Source organism: Oryctolagus cuniculus, chromosome 4 (genome assembly GCF_964237555.1).
Source record: "Oryctolagus cuniculus chromosome 4, mOryCun1.1, whole genome shotgun sequence".
Lineage (NCBI taxonomy): Eukaryota > Metazoa > Chordata > Mammalia > Lagomorpha > Leporidae > Oryctolagus > Oryctolagus cuniculus.
Genome location: NC_091435.1, coordinates 15,923,024 through 15,942,697, shown reverse-complemented (window position 1 = coordinate 15,942,697; position 19,674 = coordinate 15,923,024). Strand labels below are relative to the sequence as shown.

General features: G+C 37.7%; 1 protein-coding gene across 12 annotated transcripts in view; it reads right to left on the bottom strand.

The window, feature by feature from the left end:
* GRIK1 (glutamate ionotropic receptor kainate type subunit 1) overlaps nt 1-19,674 on the bottom strand; it is a 437,503-nt gene that overhangs the window by 43,926 nt on the left and 373,903 nt on the right. For 9 of the 12 annotated variants that reach the window (XR_011387736.1, XM_070071886.1, XM_070071889.1 and 6 more), the window contains 5 exons: nt 17,844-17,951; nt 15,327-15,371; nt 9,640-9,753; nt 6,719-6,922; nt 5,224-5,447 (listed from right to left, as the gene is read on the bottom strand). Coding sequence is in view for 11 of the 12 variants with exons in the window: in XM_070071886.1 (XP_069927987.1) it covers nt 5,224-5,447; nt 6,719-6,922; nt 9,640-9,753; nt 15,327-15,371; nt 17,844-17,951 (695 nt within the window). In the remaining variant the exon portion in view is untranslated. The remainder of the gene's footprint in view (nt 1-5,223; nt 5,448-6,718; nt 6,923-9,639; nt 9,754-15,326; nt 15,372-17,843; nt 17,952-19,674) is intronic. The other 3 variants (XM_002716785.5, XM_051819208.2, XM_002716784.5) reach the window with 1 other exon arrangement.

The window sequence follows — 19,674 nt, the reverse complement described above, 5'->3', positions numbered from 1 at the left end:
TCATTTGTTTCCCTCTTACTGAGAGCAACTAGATGATCTGGAAAGAAAAGCTCACTCATCCCCAGTGTGTACCCCACCAAGAAGTGATAAAAGTGACAAACACCTGTTGCCTAACAGCTGCAGTGTCAAGACACCCAGTTGCTAGGTCTTGTGGGAGACACAAAGAAGAGGGATGGCTTGCCTTCAAGGCATTTCTGTTGGCAGGCGCTAAAGGGGTCTAAGGTATGTAGTGGTTGCATAATGCAGAAAAGAGGCAAGATTGAAAAAGCAATAGTGAATAAAAAGACTAGATTTAGAGTGCAATAGGTATCTTTAGAATGCTATATGAAACTTAAAATTACAATCATTAAAAGAAGAGAGAACATTTAAATGTGAAGTGTGATAGCTCAGGCATGGGAGTATACTAGTATCAACTCCATAGTATATACCACTGATATATTTTAAGTTTGTAATTTTCTTTTGATTTGTATTTAATCATTTTCAGAATTACAGCCTATAGTGACTTAGTCACCAACCCTAGTTAGGCAAAAATTGTGTTTTCTATAGTATTATCATAGCTTTACTTGAAAGTCATAGGCTGTAAAAATATCTGGGAAAAAAAGTAGTAGTCTAGAAAATTGACCTGGACAATTCACTCAATCTCTCCAGCCTGCATTTCCTAATTTGTAAAGAAAAAGGAATCTAGATTTCTCTGGGAGTGTGCTTGAAATAAAAATCTGGAGTACTGAATCCACTTTTGTTTTTCCCAATTTTTAAGCATCTGTCTGACCTGAAGTGTCTTCTCTGTGGTTATGTTTTAGGGCTATTTTGCCAAGGGATGCTTATTCTTCCAAAGACATATTAGCAGATGCTCAGCAAAGTGATATGAAACTGATTTAAATGCAATCATTCTTAGCCCTGGAAGCTTTGCCATTTGCCATAAGGGCCTTTGAATGGGAGCAGGAGTGTTAGAGTAATGTTAAAACACCATAAAACCGACGAGAACATACGGAGTGCTCTCCAGCCATAAGGTTGCAGCAGTAAACAATAGCAGGCTGCTGACACATCAGGGAAAACTGGGCTGGAGGTGAATACATTATCCACGGTGAAAGCAGGGTGCACTGTGAATCATGCACAAGGAATGGGGCAGACAGTTCCTCTTAATGAAAAACATTCTTTAACCCCCTGGACACCTTCTGGAAAGTGTTTAGTGTCTCCTCATCGAGTCTTAGGGAACTGGGATAACAGCCTCATAGTTTATCCCGCCATGATGGTATCCGGCTCATTACTGCGGCTTCTCCACAGCAGCAGGTGCACCATGCAGGTTCCTGTGAAGCCTATGAATATAGCTTTAATTGACAATGCCATGCCAATACATTTTAATTACTGCTTCAACAATATAATTAAGTTTTGAATTTATATACTCTTATAACCCTAGTAGTTTGCTGAGCTGAGTGAATGACTAGCAATATTTATGAACCTACTAATGGAAACAGTGTGCAGAGTACTGATGCTGTTACTTCAACAATATCATTGTCACTTGTACAGTAGTTTAAAAATATTAATTGCAATACATCAGGAGGCCTATGAATTCAAGAGAAGAGATTTTTCAAATAGACCATAAGATCTTGACAACTGATATTCTGGCATTTCTCCCCCACATATGCTCCAATCCATGAGCTCACCACTTCTCTTTTTGAAATATTGCCTTTAATTTCATCTTGTTTTGATATTTCATACTTTGTACCAATAAGTAAGTAATTAATCAAATTTTATGTGGCAAAAGGACAACTGTAAATAGCAATGCAATTCTGCTTGCTCTGCAGAGTTATTGTTGGTTCTTTCTCCCCAGGATTCCAAGAGACTTGGGGATTGTGGCGACCGAGGAATATTAAATGATAATGTAATGCTGTGTTGCATGATACTGGCATTTTCTAATGCAATAGACCTGTGTTGAAATGCAAGCTTTACTTGGGGTTTATCCTTATATATGCCAGGCTTATACATGAACAAAAGCTACAAAATGATCCTCACATTGAAGTTCTCCAAATATGAGACTATTTTTTATGGCTGAGGAAAACACTGGACTTCATTGAAAAGAGGGAGATCCATTCAACTTTCAAAGAAGAAAGCTCTATTTGAACTCATAATGTTTGAGTTTGTGTTATTAACTTTAGGATCTGCTCTCAAGGGTTTCTTATTTTTGTTTTTAATTCTACCAAATGCTAACTTTAAATATAGTTTATTTTAAAGATGAAAGCACAAATCATAAATTTTAAACACATTCTACCTGGACATTTGGATTATTCAAATTCTGTGTTCATGATTCACACAATTCCGGGTTTTCAAAGAGTAGAAAAAAATGTTACTCACAAAACAAGAACACTGACATGAACATTTGTTACAAGTCATGATAGTAAAAATTTTTATTTTGTTTTCCTTAGTTTGTCTGGCTGATGTGCACAAATTTATAAACCAATTCAGTGCAGCAAATGATTTTCAAGCATCTATCTAGTGAGGGCATTAGCTTAAATGCGATGATGGGCTTTATTTATCTCATTTAAAAGAACATAAAAGGATGTACTTCACAACGTAAATTCAAAAGCCTCTCTAGAGCCAAAGATGATTAACTGTTTTTCATTTCTACTTCACTAACTTTGAGTGCAAACCGCTAAGATTATAACAGAAAATCATTTCATACCTTAGTTTATTGGTGTAAAGTGACTGAGTTGATGGTCTTAAACTATGATGATGGAAATAAGATGAATTGCCACACTTACTCAATGAATATTTTGTTTTAGGGAATCTCCTCCAAAATGAATTTAGTGACTGAGAATTAGAAGCAGAAATGAACTCAAAGGTGTAGAGAGGATGAATGGAGACTGAGAGTTCAGCTGTCACGGCAGCACACCTGTGTCAATGTTATTTTCTTTATTCTTATATTTTCTATATTTCATTACTAAGCTGTTAGCTAGTTTGTATTTGATGCATAGCACTTGCACTTCCTCAAGAGGGAGAGCCAGAGAAATGCAGTGAATGGGGGAGGGAGGGAGGGAGGGAGGGAGGGAGAGAGAGAGAGAGAGAGAGAGAGAAAAGAATAATTTGAATAAGCAAGTGCTGGACTATTGCCTGGGGAAGATGTTACTGTTTGAATAAAAATAGGATGTGTGAAGTCAAAAGAAAGAGGTCGGATCACTAAAAGCTTGGGGAGGGGAGGAGAAAACTAATAGATGTTACATTATTCTGATATATTCTGATGACAAAAATAAGGTGATTTCAGGGCAAAGTTGGGTTCTAGGGTACTGTTAGCCTGTGTGTTGAGAAAAATTCCAGATGCGGCTGATAGACTTCTTCTCCCACTGGGGTTGGTCAAGTCACTGTGATAAATAATGTACTAGCTCATCAACATTGTCTTACCTATCTGTTCATCAGCATTCCTGCCTATAGAGAGCCATAGACTAGGAAGGATGGAAACTGATTTTTCTTTTGCCCTAAGTTGTCTTGGTTTCCATAGGAGCCCAAATGTCACTCAATAGGTGTGACTGCAGGGCAGAGGAACACAACAATGAATTAATGCAAAATTACTTATTCATTGTTATGGGCTACTTCTCCATGGGGTAGTCATTTATCCACAGGCTATTCTATGTTAACCTCACACAGAAATCACTAATGACTAGCACACCCTGAAATGTGAATGACTTTCTTTTAAAAGTTTGATATTCAAAGCACCATTTCCTTTGAGGGTGATTCTCAACATGGGCACTTTTGACTTTTGGAGTTAACAGTTCTTTGCTGTGGGGAGGGGACTGGCCTGTACTCTCAGATGTTTAGTAGTGTCCCAGAAGTCTATCTACATGTTACCAAGAATACCCCTCATTCCCAGTTGTGGCAACTAAAAAAATAAATAAATAAAGCTTCTAGACACTGCCAAATGTCCCCTGGGGAGCCTAATCTCTCCCAGTTATGAGCCACAGATTTAAAGGAGTAAAGTATCAAAGGTGAATATCATCATACATACTTTCAGTATTCTATTTCCTAAGGTGAGGAATATGGAAGAAGTTTCCATCACCATTGAAGAGTATAAAATCTGGGATTTGGTGACAGTACACTTTATAAGGTGTAGAGAACTTCAAAATATTCATTTCATCTTGAAGGCATAAATACCCACATGTGAGAGCACACATTTACTCATTGTGGCTCTGTCTGACTTGAGGATCTTTAAGGCCTTTCCAGTCTGGGTTATTTTTCCAAGCTTTCTTTATAATTACACCAGAGAAAGCACTACCTGGTATTAATCAAAATAAGACAGTGGACAATGACAAAGAACTAGGGTGAACAAATATTTCTCCTAGAAATTCCTAGAGGGAAAGCACAAATTGATTAGGGAAAAAGTTTACTAAATGTTATTGAAAAATTTTTGTTGAAGAAGTTGAAAGCTAGTAGAACTGTACAAGCACAATTATTATTTTTACATGGTTTATCAAGGGATATCAAATGTTTAAGTCAACAGGAAGATAAAATAGCTGTCTCAAATTCAACATCAAAGACACTTAGAAAATATGATCTACTGAAGGAATGAAAATCCTTTGAAGAGTTGTGTAGAGCAGAATGATGAAATATAGAGTTAAATCTCAAAAGAGAAAACCTACGCTGAATAATCTTAATAGTAACACAAAAATTTCATACCTATAGACTATTTATGTAAGTAACCTGTCCTAGAGTTATTGCTAGAATTCTGTTGTAAAGACCCTAATGTTTTCAAAATAAAATTCATAGAATTTTCAAGTACTTTTTTTATACCCAAGGATTTTACAATCTTTTTATTCCAGGATTTCTTATTTGTTGTGATAATTCCTAGACAGCTTTTTCCTGTTTTGCCTATCTAAATATTACAGGGGTCAAATATGTTGACACCTCTTTATGATTCCTACTGAAATATTTTTAGATTTATTTGTTGAGCGAATGCTTCAATTGTAACAAAATTCAGAGAAAATGAGTAACCACTTTAAGTTGCTTGAAGTACTGATAAAAAGAAATAATATAAAAATGATCATCTTTCCCTAAATAATTGGAAGATATTCATTTACAGAGTGGCTTTTATGTGCAAACATTAAGAGAATAGAACATAAGACAAAACTAAAAGTACACTTTAAAGTTCCTAGTTTTTGTCTTCCCATAGATCATACAGGTAAGTCTGAGACTAACTTAGACCTGCTGTTGTGAATTCAGAGTTCTTGAACTTACCTTGCAATCACAAAGAGTACACAACTGACTCCCAAGCAGGCTAAGAGCACATACATCCAAATATCTGGTGACAGGGGGTTGAGGAAGGAGAAGACACCCGGGTTAGTCCCATTGGGCTTCCGGTAGAGAATGCTGATGCCCAGGGTCATGAAGGGCTTCGAGAAGTCAATGACTTTCTCCCGTACATAGGTGATGGTAAGAGGAGCCACTGCCAGGTCAGCCTTCTGCAAAAGCGAGTAAGAAATGTTCAGCTTAGTTGTCTCACCTCTCTGTAAGTGTGTAGACTTTTTCTGAGAACTCCTGATCCCTATTCTCAACTCCAAATGTTTACTTCATGGTTGTTTTTAATATAAAAACCCAATTAATACAGTTATGCTTATGGAATAGTATTTATCAACAAGGAGAAGCCAGAAGACATGCTATACACACAGAGAGACATACATGTGCCATTCTGGAAATAAATGGGAGATGAGCATGCCAGACAATGTCTTTACAAAGGGTGCATGATATATAGAACTGGAGGACATTATGTGAAGTGAAGTAAATACAGCACAGAAAGACAAATGCTCCCTGTTCTCACTTACATGTGGAAACTAAAAGGTTGATATCGTGTTGACAGATTTGTCACCATTAGTGAACCACATCCAGCTTCCCCTACGATGTTTATCTGAACTCCTTTTATCTCTCTGAATCTCCTCTCCTCTAATAATCAGTATTCTGTGTTCAGATTAAGGTGATTCTTTGTGTGTGTGTGGGGGGGATAAAGGGTAAAGGAAAACTTTTTGTATTACTACCTCAAAATTTTTGTATTCTAAATTTAAACCTATTCCAAACTAAAGTGTTAAAAATGATTGATCTCATGGAGGATAGAACAGTGCCTGCCAGGTCTGGGAAAGGGGGTGGAGTGTGTTGGACAGTTGGAGAGGAGATGTGCGCCAGACACAGGGTGCAGGCGGATAAGGGAATAACATTGTACAGCACAACAGGGTGACAGCAACTCATTATACATTTCAAAATAGCCAGAAGAGAGGATTCTGAATATTTCCAACACAATATCTGAGATAATGGGTATAATCTTTACACTGAGCACTACACATTATGCACATATATTGAAATGTCATACTGTACCCATAAATGTACTCAATGATGTATCAATAAAAAACAAAAATAAATGAAAAAAAATAAAATCATTCTACAATATTGAAAAATAAACAAGGGTATGTGAGAAAAGAATGAGAAAGTTGGTCATAATATTAGTAGACAAGATGCAGTTTTGGTCTGAGTTGAAAGTCTTAGGATTCTTTATCTAATTTAGACATCAGTCCAGTTGATAAGTAAGCAAACACCATATCTAGGTTTTCTCTTACTTTTTAAAAATATAATTTTGATTATATATTAAAAAAGCATTGTTCCAACAATGACTCAACCATTTTTTCTCTGTGTGTTTTTATGTTGTCTCATTGAACACTGAGACCCAGATGGTACATTTGCTTACGTGATCTATGAGCTCTTTGACCATCCCATTCCACTCTCCTTTGTCATTCTGGGCTCCATATTTGCCATCAGGGACTAGTTTAACATCATAAATGAAACCCAGGATGTTTGACAATTCTTTCAATAGGTCCAGGCAATACCCTTCAAATCTGTCATTTCCATATAGGGGCTTATCCGATTTCTTGTACATCACATAAGGCTCTTCCTGCATGAAACAAATTAAATGTTAAAAAAAAGGAAGGACTTATTCCATTAGCAGCCTGAAGACATAAAATCTTTGAAAATGAGTTTTAAGAGTTGAGAGTACTTGAAGTCAATTACATACCCTCTTGCCTGTGCTACCATTGTTGTCCTCTCTGTGCCCTTTCTACAAACACAGAATCTATATTATTTCTTCTTTCCCTCCTGCCTTTTGGATGGGAGTTTTTTCCTTCATTGGTGAGGGTGGAACTGTGAGTGAATGGTGCAATAGAAGCACTGGAAGTACAGTCATAGTCAAACTTTGGGTCTGAGGAGATGGAAAGGCTCATAGGATATTGGGGGCCCAGATGCCTGGATTCCAGCTGCGCCCTCAGCAAAGCTCCCTTTGTAAGACTCTCCCTCCTGATTTTTAACCAAGAGCCTAGCCTATTATAAGTTAAAAAGTATAAGAATAAGAAAGAGAACTCTAAATTACCAAACACCCCCTTTCATTTTTCAGGCTTCCTGTCTTAATGTTCTCAATTCCTCATCTAAATTTCATCTCCATTTATTCATACTCCCTACTATAGGGTTTGGTTGGTTTCCTTCAGTACATTTTTTTTTCCAAAGGCATTTCTATGCCAAGTTTTTTCTTGTCATTGATCCTGTGTTCTTGATTGAAATAACCTCTCATTTCACATCTGGAAATTCTGTTTTTAGGGCTTACATGACAAATCTCTCATCTTAAGAACAACAAATGTTTCTACCATGCATCTATAACCTTATTCTCATTTACCCAAATGAAAGTTCATTTTAGCTTGTAAAATCGCAATAATTATTATACTACTAGTATGTCCTTACCTTTAGTCATATAACTTCAAATAACTAATAGTTGGGTCATGTAAATACAACAGAAAACTCTATGTTTCTGTGAGATAGTTGCAAAGAAAATCCTGACCAGTATAAATAAATACTTTGATCGAACAATTCTCATCAGTTAATCATTTCAGAAGCAAATTGGTTTGACAGCATGAACTGAAGTAAATAAGGCAGTAAAGTAAAGATTTCAGAGAAAGCTATTCCTGTGCAACTCCTTTGGGAAAGGAAAAGGGAAATTGACAAAAAAAAAGTTGCATGGTATATAGTGACTGGATAAGGTAAAATCAAGGTTCCAACAGAGGGCAAGGCTTTTTAAAAATATTACTTATTTATATTTGACAGGCAGACAGACAGACAGAAAGCTCCCATTTGCTGGTTCCTTCCCCAAATGCCCACAACAGGTAGGATTAAACTGGAATGAAGTCAGGAGCTAGGAACACAGTCCAGATTTCCCATGAGGGTGGCAAGTACCCAAGAAATTGAGCTAACACTCTTGCCTCCTAGAGTCTGCCTTAGCAAGAAGCTAGAGTCTGGAGGTAGAACAGGAATTGCACATAGCTACTGTGGTGTGGGACATAGATGTCTTAACCTGTAGGCTAAATGCCCACTCCTTCAAAGCTGAGCATTGAAGAACAGTTAATAATGGGGCTGAAGTAGGCAGGCATACAGGTTAAAATCGATTAGGTTTGTGAGCTGAAAGACCATGCCTTCACCATGCCCCTGTGTGACCCCATCCCCCTACCTGGCCACACCTGGGTGCCCACCAGCCAATCAGGTTAATTAACCACTCCCCTTTGGAAGTGGTTATAAGCCTGGGACACGGTGTGTCCCGGATCTTCTCTTCGGCCCTGGCCTCTTGCCAGGAGGGGGCTTGCTGTAGTCCTGTGCCTCCAGGGCACGTGGCCTTTGGGCCACCTGCCCTAGGCTTCCTGGCCTAGGTGCTCCTCCATGTGGCTGGTTCCTGGTGCTCGGTATGAACCCAGATTTACCTCTCTCTCTTAATAAAGCTCTCACTCTCCTATACATCTTTCGCACTAAATAAAAGCTTAAAATGTACCATGCTGCCTCATTTATCTGTGCTGGTATTTAGAATTCTTCTCTAAATATTAGGCAAGAACCCTCTTGGGCTTATTAATATTGGAGATTTGTTAATAAGCATATGGTGATATTGAAATTCCGGTAGCCTTTGTGGCACCCCAGATAGCACTTCTGGGGAACTTTAAGGGGCCACATTTTTGTATGAATTTTAGGGGGTCATCTTCAATTTCAGGGCTATTTACTGAGTGATAAGTGGAGCAAAGGAGATGGGGTTGAGACTGGGATAAAGTGTAGACATTTATGGGACTTATCACATCAGGAAGCCAGTAAGAACCAGGGGTTAGACAGACAGACAGGAAAGAAAGGGTGCTCCTGGAGCCCAGTGCAACTGGAGCCTGGAAAGAGGACCATTGGCAGGGCAGGAGCTATGACTGCAGAAGGATAGTGGTTCAGACAAAATCATTTTGTGAATGTTGCGAGGGGACAGGGGAAGAAACTCTCTTAATTCTCTTCCTCCACTTCCCTGATATCTTGCCAGAGTCTGTAATTGGTTGAAACCATCCAGCAGTCGGAGAACTAAGAAGTCCAGCTGGATGGGACAGAGCAGAGCTGAGAATGTGTTGGCGTTGGGAGATCTTCAGAACACTGTTGGGAATTTATGATTCAATCCTTTCGTAAATATATACAAATATATGATTTTAATGTCTCAGTCACAACAGGCATATACAGACTGAATTATGTCATGATAAAGACAGCTGAGAGATCCTTCAAAGTCCTGAGTAAGAGTCTGGATGAGATACCCTGAATTCCACTCAGTCAACTTACCAGAATAGTGGTGACGATGAGAGTTCTGTTGGCTAGTGAATCAGTGATATTGTTGGACCGGTCTTTGTTGCCCTCCGTCATGTTAAGCCCACTGTTGGAGTTCCAAATCCCAATCTACACAGAACACAGTACATCAGAGCTACTGGCTTCCAGTGACGGCGTTTACCCTAAAGAGAGACCCCTCCCACAATGGAAATGGACACAAAAGCTTGTAGGCTGGGACACCGGGGCATCACAATGGAAGCTACTAAACGTGGGGCAAGTGAAACAGTAGAGGAAGAAGTGTGTAGATGGAATGGAAGGTATTTGTGCAATTTGGGTCAAGAGAGGGAAGGTATTTCAAATTAAGCTCATTGTTCTTTTTGAAATGTAAAATATTTTAAAATGAAGTGAGTATCAGATTTTCCTTCCAATATTCCTTCCAATATAATGTTTTCTGTGCACCTACTTCTGTACCAAACATGGTTCTAGGCATTGGAGGTCACGGACATAAATAAGACAGACAACAGTTTCTTTCCTGTAGCATTTACATTTTACTGATATGAACCTTATTCTACCAGTGGTATCAACCATTCTTTTAAAATTTATGAGGAATAGGGCACGGGGAGCAGGGATGATGGTGGAGAGACTATGCATTGAAAAAGAGAAAGATATATGGAAGAAAAATGTGGATGAGTAATAGACTAGGTTCTAACACATATTCATGGAGGACCATGTGCTGGCCAGGGGTACCTCTGTGGACCTCAGGAAGACTCTGTACACACTGTGGTCACAGCGCTCAGCATTTTATACTCTAGTGATCTAATTACCTGTCTTGTCTATTGACCTGAGCATGCATTCCTTCAGGGAAGGGACTCACTTTTTATTGCTTGTTGATTTTTCTGTCACAGAACCAAACATGGGCAATGGGCATTTGGTGAAGTCTTTTGCCCTTTTGAAAAATCAAGACCCACAATTTTCTCCAGTGGCCAAGTCACTCCTGAGTTATTATGCCATACAGGAATACAGGTAGGGCATCCCTAATCCAAAAATTCAAAATCTGAAATGCTCCAACATCCAAAACTTTTGAGGACCAACGTGATATCACAGAGGGAAAGTTCCACATCTGACCTTATGTAATGGGTCACAGTCAAAACCCAGGTCCACTAAAAATATTATAGAAAATTACCTTCAGCCTTATGTGTATAAAGGTCTATGAAATATATGTGAATTCTGTGCTTAATCTTGTACCCCACCCCAAGCTATTTTGTTATGCATATGCAAATATTCCAAAATCCAAAAATATCTAAAACCCCAAACACTTCTGCTTTTGGATAAGGAATTCTCAGCCTTAATACTGATGTGCTTGGCCTTTGGGGAAATTCAAGAGACGAGCCTTAGGGAATTCGGTTATTTATCTGAGACCATCTATAGTCATTTACTGCCATCCTCCTGAGACAAAATATTTCAGAGGTTGGCAGAAATAGCCAAGCAGTTGCTGTGTGAGCTTATATATGACAGTAAACTCTCTGAGTATTCTCTAAATATAAAGTACTTTGTAGAGCATTTGGAAGGATCAAATGAGATGATGTATGTAGAGATGTTAGCATATGTTAAGAGTTACACAAATGTTAATAAGAAAGTGATTTCAAATGACTGCTCCAGTTAATTTCTTCAAGCTGGTCTGTTGTGAAGGAATTTGGAAACCTTAGTGAATTTTTGTTTTTTATAAATTCACCAGCTAATAAAGGAGCTATGAAAACCACCAATGTCACATTTGCTGTGTTAAGGAACACCAACACTTAGACATATGTTGAGATAGTGTGTAGATCTAGGTATGCGTACTCTCCAAATAAATTCTCCCACTGTAACAAGACATTTGGCTCTCAGGGGTGGGGAAACTTTTAATCTCTCAAGGATCATTTGGATATTTATGACAATATTCATGGGCCCTACAAAATTATCCACTATATATTTACAGAATTTTGAGTCCCATTTGTGGTTGCCTTGTCAGGGCCAGATCAAATGATTTCATGGGACTTCTGTGCCCTGCAGGCTGGACATCCCCCACCTCTGTCAGAGTATGAGCTTTACATGTAGGCCTTTGTCCAGATCTAATTTTGCAACATACTTAAACTGTGTGTGCTTTTATGCCTGTCCAGCAAAATAGAGAGAATACTTTTCACAACTAAACAACCTATCACATCAGGGAATGATGCGCCCCTTCCTTCTTAGCTCTTTCATGTCTTTACTTTGGTTTACTGCCTAATTTAACAGCTAGAAATTCATTCAGCTTTCCAAGTATCCCTTTTAGAGATACAAATGGTTTGTGAAAGTTTCAGGAACTAAGACACATTCACACATTTGTGTAAACTATTTCAATTTTCACTGCTTTTTTTCTATACTTAATTAGAGTTAGTTGATTAGAAAAATAAAGAAATAGATTTCTGTAAATGGGGTTTTGAAGATTGCTTTTACATTTGAAAGTATTGTGATTCTTGCTGAAAAGAAGGTATGAGAGGTAGAATTGGGATGCAAGCCAGCACCCTTAAATACCACTGGTATTTCTAGGACTTAGTGTGCCTCTGTCACTGGGAATGCACTTAATATATCTGCTCAGTTTTCTTTGACTGGTTTTAAACCTGGAAAGGCTGACATTTTCTTCTCACTCTTCTTAATCTTTGCACCCTCACTCACATTGAGGCAGGGGCCCTTGTTTCTAGGAAACAAAGACTCATGTTAAATATACCCTTCTACTGCTTTTCATCAAAAGCTATACTTTAGGTAGTATACACTTGACTTCTACCTCCATGGAGACTGTGTGTAAGTAAATTGGGCCCTGAGTGTGATTCTAATTAAACCTTAACTTAGACACTGAGGAGAATGGAACCTAATTTTTAATTAAGTATTGAAGAGTGGGGAGACTGTGCTTTATTTAGCCACTTTATTAAGTAATGGACTGTGTTCCCTTTAACTTTCATTTCTATTAGTGTCAAATGTGTGTGTGTGTGTGCTTGTGTGTGTATGTGTTTAAAAGAACTATAATATTTGAAATTGGCAGTGTTGAACAGCCTTGTAATACTGTTCCATTCTGAAACAAAACTTGAAATTTCAGACAAATATACTCCACAGTTTGAAGTATGGTTTATTGCTTTTACCAGACCCTTTACCAGGATGGAAAGTAAACATTCCTTGTGCTGCCCTTTTAATCAACTAAGAACCTGAGTCCTGGTCAGGGCAAACATCCCTCTATAAAATGAAAAATGGGAGATAAATGTTTTACTTTTGTCTGTGTGACAGAATATCCTTTAAATGTAGACTGAAAGAGTATCAAAACCTTTCCTGGGAATTGAACAGTATATAATGTAATTCAAATGACCTCTGCCTCTGTTTTCAAACATTTCAATCAACAAAACAGAAAAATACTTTTGTGTGTGTGTGTGTGTGTGTGTATTAGTCCTAAGTTGTCAACTGGTTTTACCTGTTAATTGAAATAAATGAACTGATTGTCAGCAAAAGAAAAGAATATGTTTCATTGAAAAACAGACATTCTGTGTGAGTAACTCTTACAGAAAACAAGATGCCTAGACATTGACATTTCTCTCTTGGGCTATGACCTTGGAGTAGTGACACCAGGAAGAAGAACCTCAATTTTCAAACCTTGCATACAAAGCAGACAGCAGAAATTCTCGTGAGAAGGAGTGGAAGGTGGATCAATTATTTGTAGGGAGGGACACTCAAAGATTATCTGGCCCTGCCTTCTTTCATGGTAGAAGTTGGCACAAAAGAGCAGCCATTTGTTTTCTAGAACAATCGAGGGAAAGTTTGAAAGTACACACCCAAAAGACATAAAGCAAACATTAAGAAAAAAAATGGCCTGATGCAACAAAAATGTGTTCAGATATCTTCCAAACCTCAAGAAGCTTCCCATCAACTCAAAATCCAAAATTTCTGAGAAAAGTAATTAAGTACCTAGGGGAAAAAATAAAGATGTATCTGTTTCCCATATCATGACTCTTTTTTTTTTTTTTTTTGACAGGCAGAGTGGACAGTGAGAGAGAGAGAGAGACAGAGAGAAAGGTCTTCCTTTGCCGTTGGTTCACCCTCCAATGGCTGCCTCTTCTTAATACACATTTAGTGAGGGATTTTGTAAAGATTACTCCATCACTGTTTTGGAAAGGATTTTTGGTGAACTGTTCTATACTACAAAAGGTGAGAGGACTGAAAAGAGCTTTAGGTATCTGAAAAGGAGGGGACAAATCTTTCTGTTCTACTGGAGTCTTTCTCTGGAAAAGGCAATGTGATTGTTGGGCTGAATGGGTCCCCTGTGCTGGAACTCAGGCGCCTGTGAATTGTTGATGAAGAGTCATAACACAGAACAGCACACCACAGCATGTACAGCTTACAATGTGGGCAACAAAGGGTTATCAGGACAGAAAAGGCATAAAAGCACAGAGAGGCAAAGCCAAGAAGTTACATCTCTAGGATGTGGGGTAGATATTGCAGTTTAGTGGCAAACAGACAGCATTCCCTCTCTCCTGTGTACAAGTTCAAAGCTTGAATTCCATCCCTATGATATTTGGTTTGAATTAATTCAGCACTGCATCAAGTGCCTGCAGTCTCCAACTGCATTAGTGTAGCGGGCTTGTTTCTGGGTCCCAGGTGGGTCCATGTATTTACCACCAGCTCGGAATCCAGTTTGCCTTTTGCTTGTCTTTAGTGGCCGGGTTTATTGAAGATTAAGACAAGGCTATTAAGTCTATGGTTGTTGTTTTTTTTTTTTAAATTACACGGAGGAAATTTTTTAGATCATCTACTAGGAACTGCCAAGCGGAATACAAACCTTTTGGCTACAGTTAGACATTGTTTACATTCTCTGTGATAATTTGGAAGATGAAAGTGAATCTGATGACAAAACTGTCCAAGTGGAATAATCTGAAGTAATTTAAGGTGCATCCATCAAACCACAGATTTTTTAGTAAGTTTGAGAGAGATGGTGAGAGAGAAGGAGAAAGACTGCCTATCACTGGGATATTTCCTGATCCAGATGTTTTTAATGTCTAACATTTGCTTATATAAATCTGTACACATTCACTGGCAACACAATACTGTACAATGAACTATGAAGTAGTGGGTGGAGTAATTCACAAGATAATCTCCCTTCCCTTCCAAAGTATCTAATAGCTTTGTCCTCTGGACACTGTAGTTCTAAAATAAATTGCAAGGCAGAATCATCTGTGGATGAGCACAAAGATAACTCCTAAAAAAAGGGGATTTCCAAAAACGTCTCATATTTTGTTATAGTGACATTGAAGGAGATACCCTAGTCTTCCAAGGCCTTGGCCTATCTGATGAGTCTGATGGGTTAAATCTATTGTTGCTTTCTTCCTCCTTAGGGAAAAACACTTAGTTGCAGTTACCTACTTTCAGTCCTGTAAGAGACTGATCACACCTATGAGAAACAAATATAATCTAGAGTGAAATATTTAACCTATCACTGTTGAATCTGTTGCAAGCATATTTGCTATTCAAGGTTGTGTGGTTGAGAGAGGGTGTATTCCATCACCCCACTCTCTCTTTACATGGACCACTACCTCTAAACTGCAATCAGAGAGCTACCGCTTTGCAACACTGGAGGGACGCAGGCTTTCCCGTGGATCTCCCTACCCCACCTCCAGGTCTCCTGCAGTTGTAGTCAGGGTACAAACCTTCTTCCACACTTTATACAAGTGCTTAGACACTTCGCCAGCAGCCTTGGTTTTCAGAGGGAAAAAATAAAAATAGCACTTCATTAAAATGGAGCATGGAACCCAAAAGATATCATGGAATGTGAGTCCTGAAAACATGAAGTTCCCCACCCATCGTTAGGAAGTCTTGGTGCTTCATTCAACATAAAGCCTTACAATAAGTACTGCAAAGAGATAAATCAAGACTGGGTTCTCAAAGAAGTTACTTGGTGGCAAGACTTAATTTTTATTTCTTTCATGCACCAAAAAATGACTTAAACCACATTTCAATATGTATGGTTAAAATGCGATATCAAGCAATCTTCATCATTCCTTATAAAGCCTGTTTAAGGCATTCATGACTGAAATCAACCACTACACACACATACACACACACACACACACGATTCCTAAATTAGAAGGTAAAGCATGCTTGATGACTTATTCTTTGTGGGTTTCTAGGGGGTAGAAATTGAGTGCAAGTGAGAAATGAGTCTTTCCTAACAATTTCCCCTTAGGAACTCCAGGGTGGTTGACATGAAAAGATAGGGATTTCCTCCCCTAGCTCCTGAGAGAGCTGCTTTGGCCTCTTCCATTGCCCGGAGGCCCAATCAGATTTGTCAGGAATGGAGCCCAAGTCACCTATAGAAAGAAAAGTTATTGCAAACCATGAAGAGGTAAACAAACAGAAAACACTTTGATCTAATTTGACTTTTGCTTTCATGAGAAGCACCAGTAGATTGTGCATTATATTGCAATGTATAACTAGCTGTGAAAGCACAATAGGTTTTATATTTGTCATTCATCTGAACCAAAAAGATGTTTCCTTAGAGATTTTTTCTCCTTTCAATGTTGTACATTTTGAGGATAAAGAAGGAGAGTAAGAAGGTGTTTAGAAAACCAGACATTTTCTTGAGAAAAAGAAATTAAATGCTTTTAGACTATAATGAGTATTCTTTTGCTCCCTGCAGCTCAAATACCACAAGATGGATGTCTTGTGCTGTCAGCATGTTTACATGACAAGGAGCAAATTAGAGTGAAGAAGAGGCCAGGGTGGGGGACACTTTTTGGAAATATCTATAGTTTATTTCAAAGGCAGAGAATGAGGGAGAGGAGTCTTCACTTGTCCACTCCTCATATGCTACAATCATGACTGGGCCAGACTGAACCTAGGATCCAGGAACTCAACACCTGGGTGGCAAGAACCCCAGGGCATGAGCCATCATCTGTTGCCTTCAGGGTGCATACTGTAGGAAGTTGGATTGGAAGCAGAGTGAGAATGAGAGACTCAAACCCAGGCACTCAGATTTGGTATTTGGGCAATGTGCCAATCATACACTGCAGAGACAGTGTTTTTGGAAATGCAAAACATGCATGCATAATGTGTGTTCTCAAGAATGCAAGATAGTTATTCTTTTCAAATACGTCAACACCAGTGGCAACTTTATATTGTACATAGCCTAATTAAATTTGTGTTTCAGTTAATGCTATTTGGGGGAAGGGGAGAAGAGATAGGTAGGGCATGTGTCAAAAAAAAAAAAAAGTGTTCTAGTTTTTGAAATGAAAATGCCATCTCATTTAAAACATCAACCAATTTCAAATTAAGTAAAAGGTGAAAGATACAATTTGAAGAGAAACCAGAATAGTCAAATTAAGTAAATAATAAATTATTCCCGGAGCTACTCTTTCACAGTAAACACATCATCTTGCTCAGTACAGTGGGGAAAACGATGGATTATAGTTTTGATGTTCAAATGATTGGAGTTCTCACAATTTTTTCTTTAGGTTCTGAAGGGCAAACTGTAAATTTTAATTTTAATTTGCAGTCATGAATACTTAAATTATTATAGTAAGATATACTGAGAATTTAAATTCATTTATCGTTATTTATCTAAATGACTTATATTTGCATTAAACTAAAACTGAAGTTTAAATTTGAATAATTGATAATTAAAATTAAAGTAATCCTAAAATGAGAACCCAATATTGACACTTTTTTAGCATTTGTCTTGAAATTAAGGATGCAAATTTAATTTGTTCCAGTAAACTTCTATTCTATTCTACTCTATTCTGTTCTTCTGTCATCAGTCTCAAAATAGAGTGCAATTAGAATTAATTTGTGAGTAACTCTTGAATGTCATTCCATAGACAAACCATTGACAGCCTCTGATTTTCCAAGTCTAAAATCAGTTTCTTCAACTTTGAAAAATGGGCCTAATGATATCCACTCATAGGATTATAGATGTGATAATGTATGCACATTTGCGACACAAACCAAGCACTATATAGACATTAGTTAGCACTGCTATTAATAGCACATGCAATTTAGAACCAATACAACATATATCTGCAGATGGATGAGAGAAATCTGGAAAAGTGGAAATACATGAACATGAATCATTTTATCATCCCCTCTCTTCTCTGTGCAATTTAATTAAAATGCTTGAACAATGCTTTATTCTATTTATTTACGTATGTATTAATTGTGAAGGAGGTTACCTTTTCAGTTCCCTCCTCTTTGAGACTAATAATGTCCAGATCAAAATTTTTCCTTAAGCCATCAGTTTTATTGAAGGTGATCCGCCCAGTCAAGCCATCCCACTGAGCCTGTAGACAAAAGGAATGTGGTGTTACTGTTGCACACTTATCATAATCCTAAAACCATCAAAATCATAATACCTCAAATTCATCACAGCATCCGATTATTTGGTTTCATCATGCTGTTGTAAACCACTGCATTGGTTCAGTGACTTGAAAACAGAAGGCTTCACTATTTTAGTAGCATTCATTTGTTTTGTCAGTTCTAACATCTCAACCCCAAACTCGTGATATTGATAACCTATGCGGGCAGGATGGAAGGAATTATTGTAAAATAGTCTTCAGATGACGTAAAAAAAGACTAGGAAGTCATAATGTTCTGTTGTCCAAGGTCAATCCAAATCCCCTTCCAAGTACTGTGAGAGGAAGTGTATCCCTCCTTTTTCTTTCTCTATGAAAAGGATTCTCAAACGTATGGGGTGTTTATGATTTTGGTCTTCAGTTGTCAATTGAGCATTGTAGTTTCCTATGGCTGCTGTAGCAAGTTTTCACAAACGTGGTGGCTTAAACTAACAGAAATTTAATCTCTCACAGTTTCAGAGGCCAAACATCCAAAATCAACATCCGTGGGTAAAATCAAAGTGCTTGAAGAGCCATACTCCCTCTGCAACTTCTAAGGGAGACTCCATTCTCTTTCTCTTCCTGCTTCTGTTGGCTGTAAGCACTCCTTGTCATGTGGCCAAATCATTCTGTCTGTGTGGTCCTTTTGCTACCTCTTCTTCTTGGGTCTGTGTGGAATCTCCCTCTGCTTCTCTGTTAGAGGGACACTTCTGATTACATTTAGGAAACCCAAGATAATTTTCCCACCTCAAAAATCCATTACATGTGTATTAATTGTACATAATATCTGTGATGACACATGAATATGTGATTACATATGAATATGTGCTTTTGTATTTGAATATATGTACATATTATATATGTTTGCATTTTTGCATATGCATATATATATATATATATATTTGTGTCTAATTTTGTCAAACATGGAAATATTTACAGGTTCCAAGGTTTAGGAAATAGACGTCTTTTGAGAGATCCAGTCTTCTACCTACCACATGCATTAACATAATTTTAGGACATTAAACTAGAGATTTTATTTTATTTATTTATTTTTAATTATTTATTTTATATATAGAAGTCATGCAGCACATCTTTAGTAGTTTTAGTTTTAAAAATGGCCCTTGTGTTTGTTGCACTTCAACTTGTAGCTGACCTTTGACAATCTTTTACAATTTGAGTTTCATTTACAAATGAAGATAAAGGAAAATTCAGGTCTTTATGTACTCTTAGCTATTTTTTCTCCCTTCTGACTTTACAAAATTCTTCAGATATGTTTAAAATGTGAAGAAGATCTGCAGCCTTATGCTACCATCCCTCCATGTCTTTGGATTCTGCATCCATTGTTTCAATCAATTTTGGATCCACAATATATAAGGAAAAAAATCACATCTGTACTGAAAATATATAGACGTTTTTCCTTGTCATTATTTCCTATATGATACAATAAATAATTATATATATAGCATTACAGAATGCTTAGCATTGTATGTAATCTGGACATGATTTAAAGTATATGAGAATATATGGTGTAGGGTATATGCAGAAACCACATCATTTTATGTAAGAGACTGCATCTACAGACTTTGGTATCCACAGGTGTTCTGAAGCCAATCTCCCATGGAAACTGAGGGTTGATTTTACTGTATCTATAGTGGCTCACACCACGTCTGCC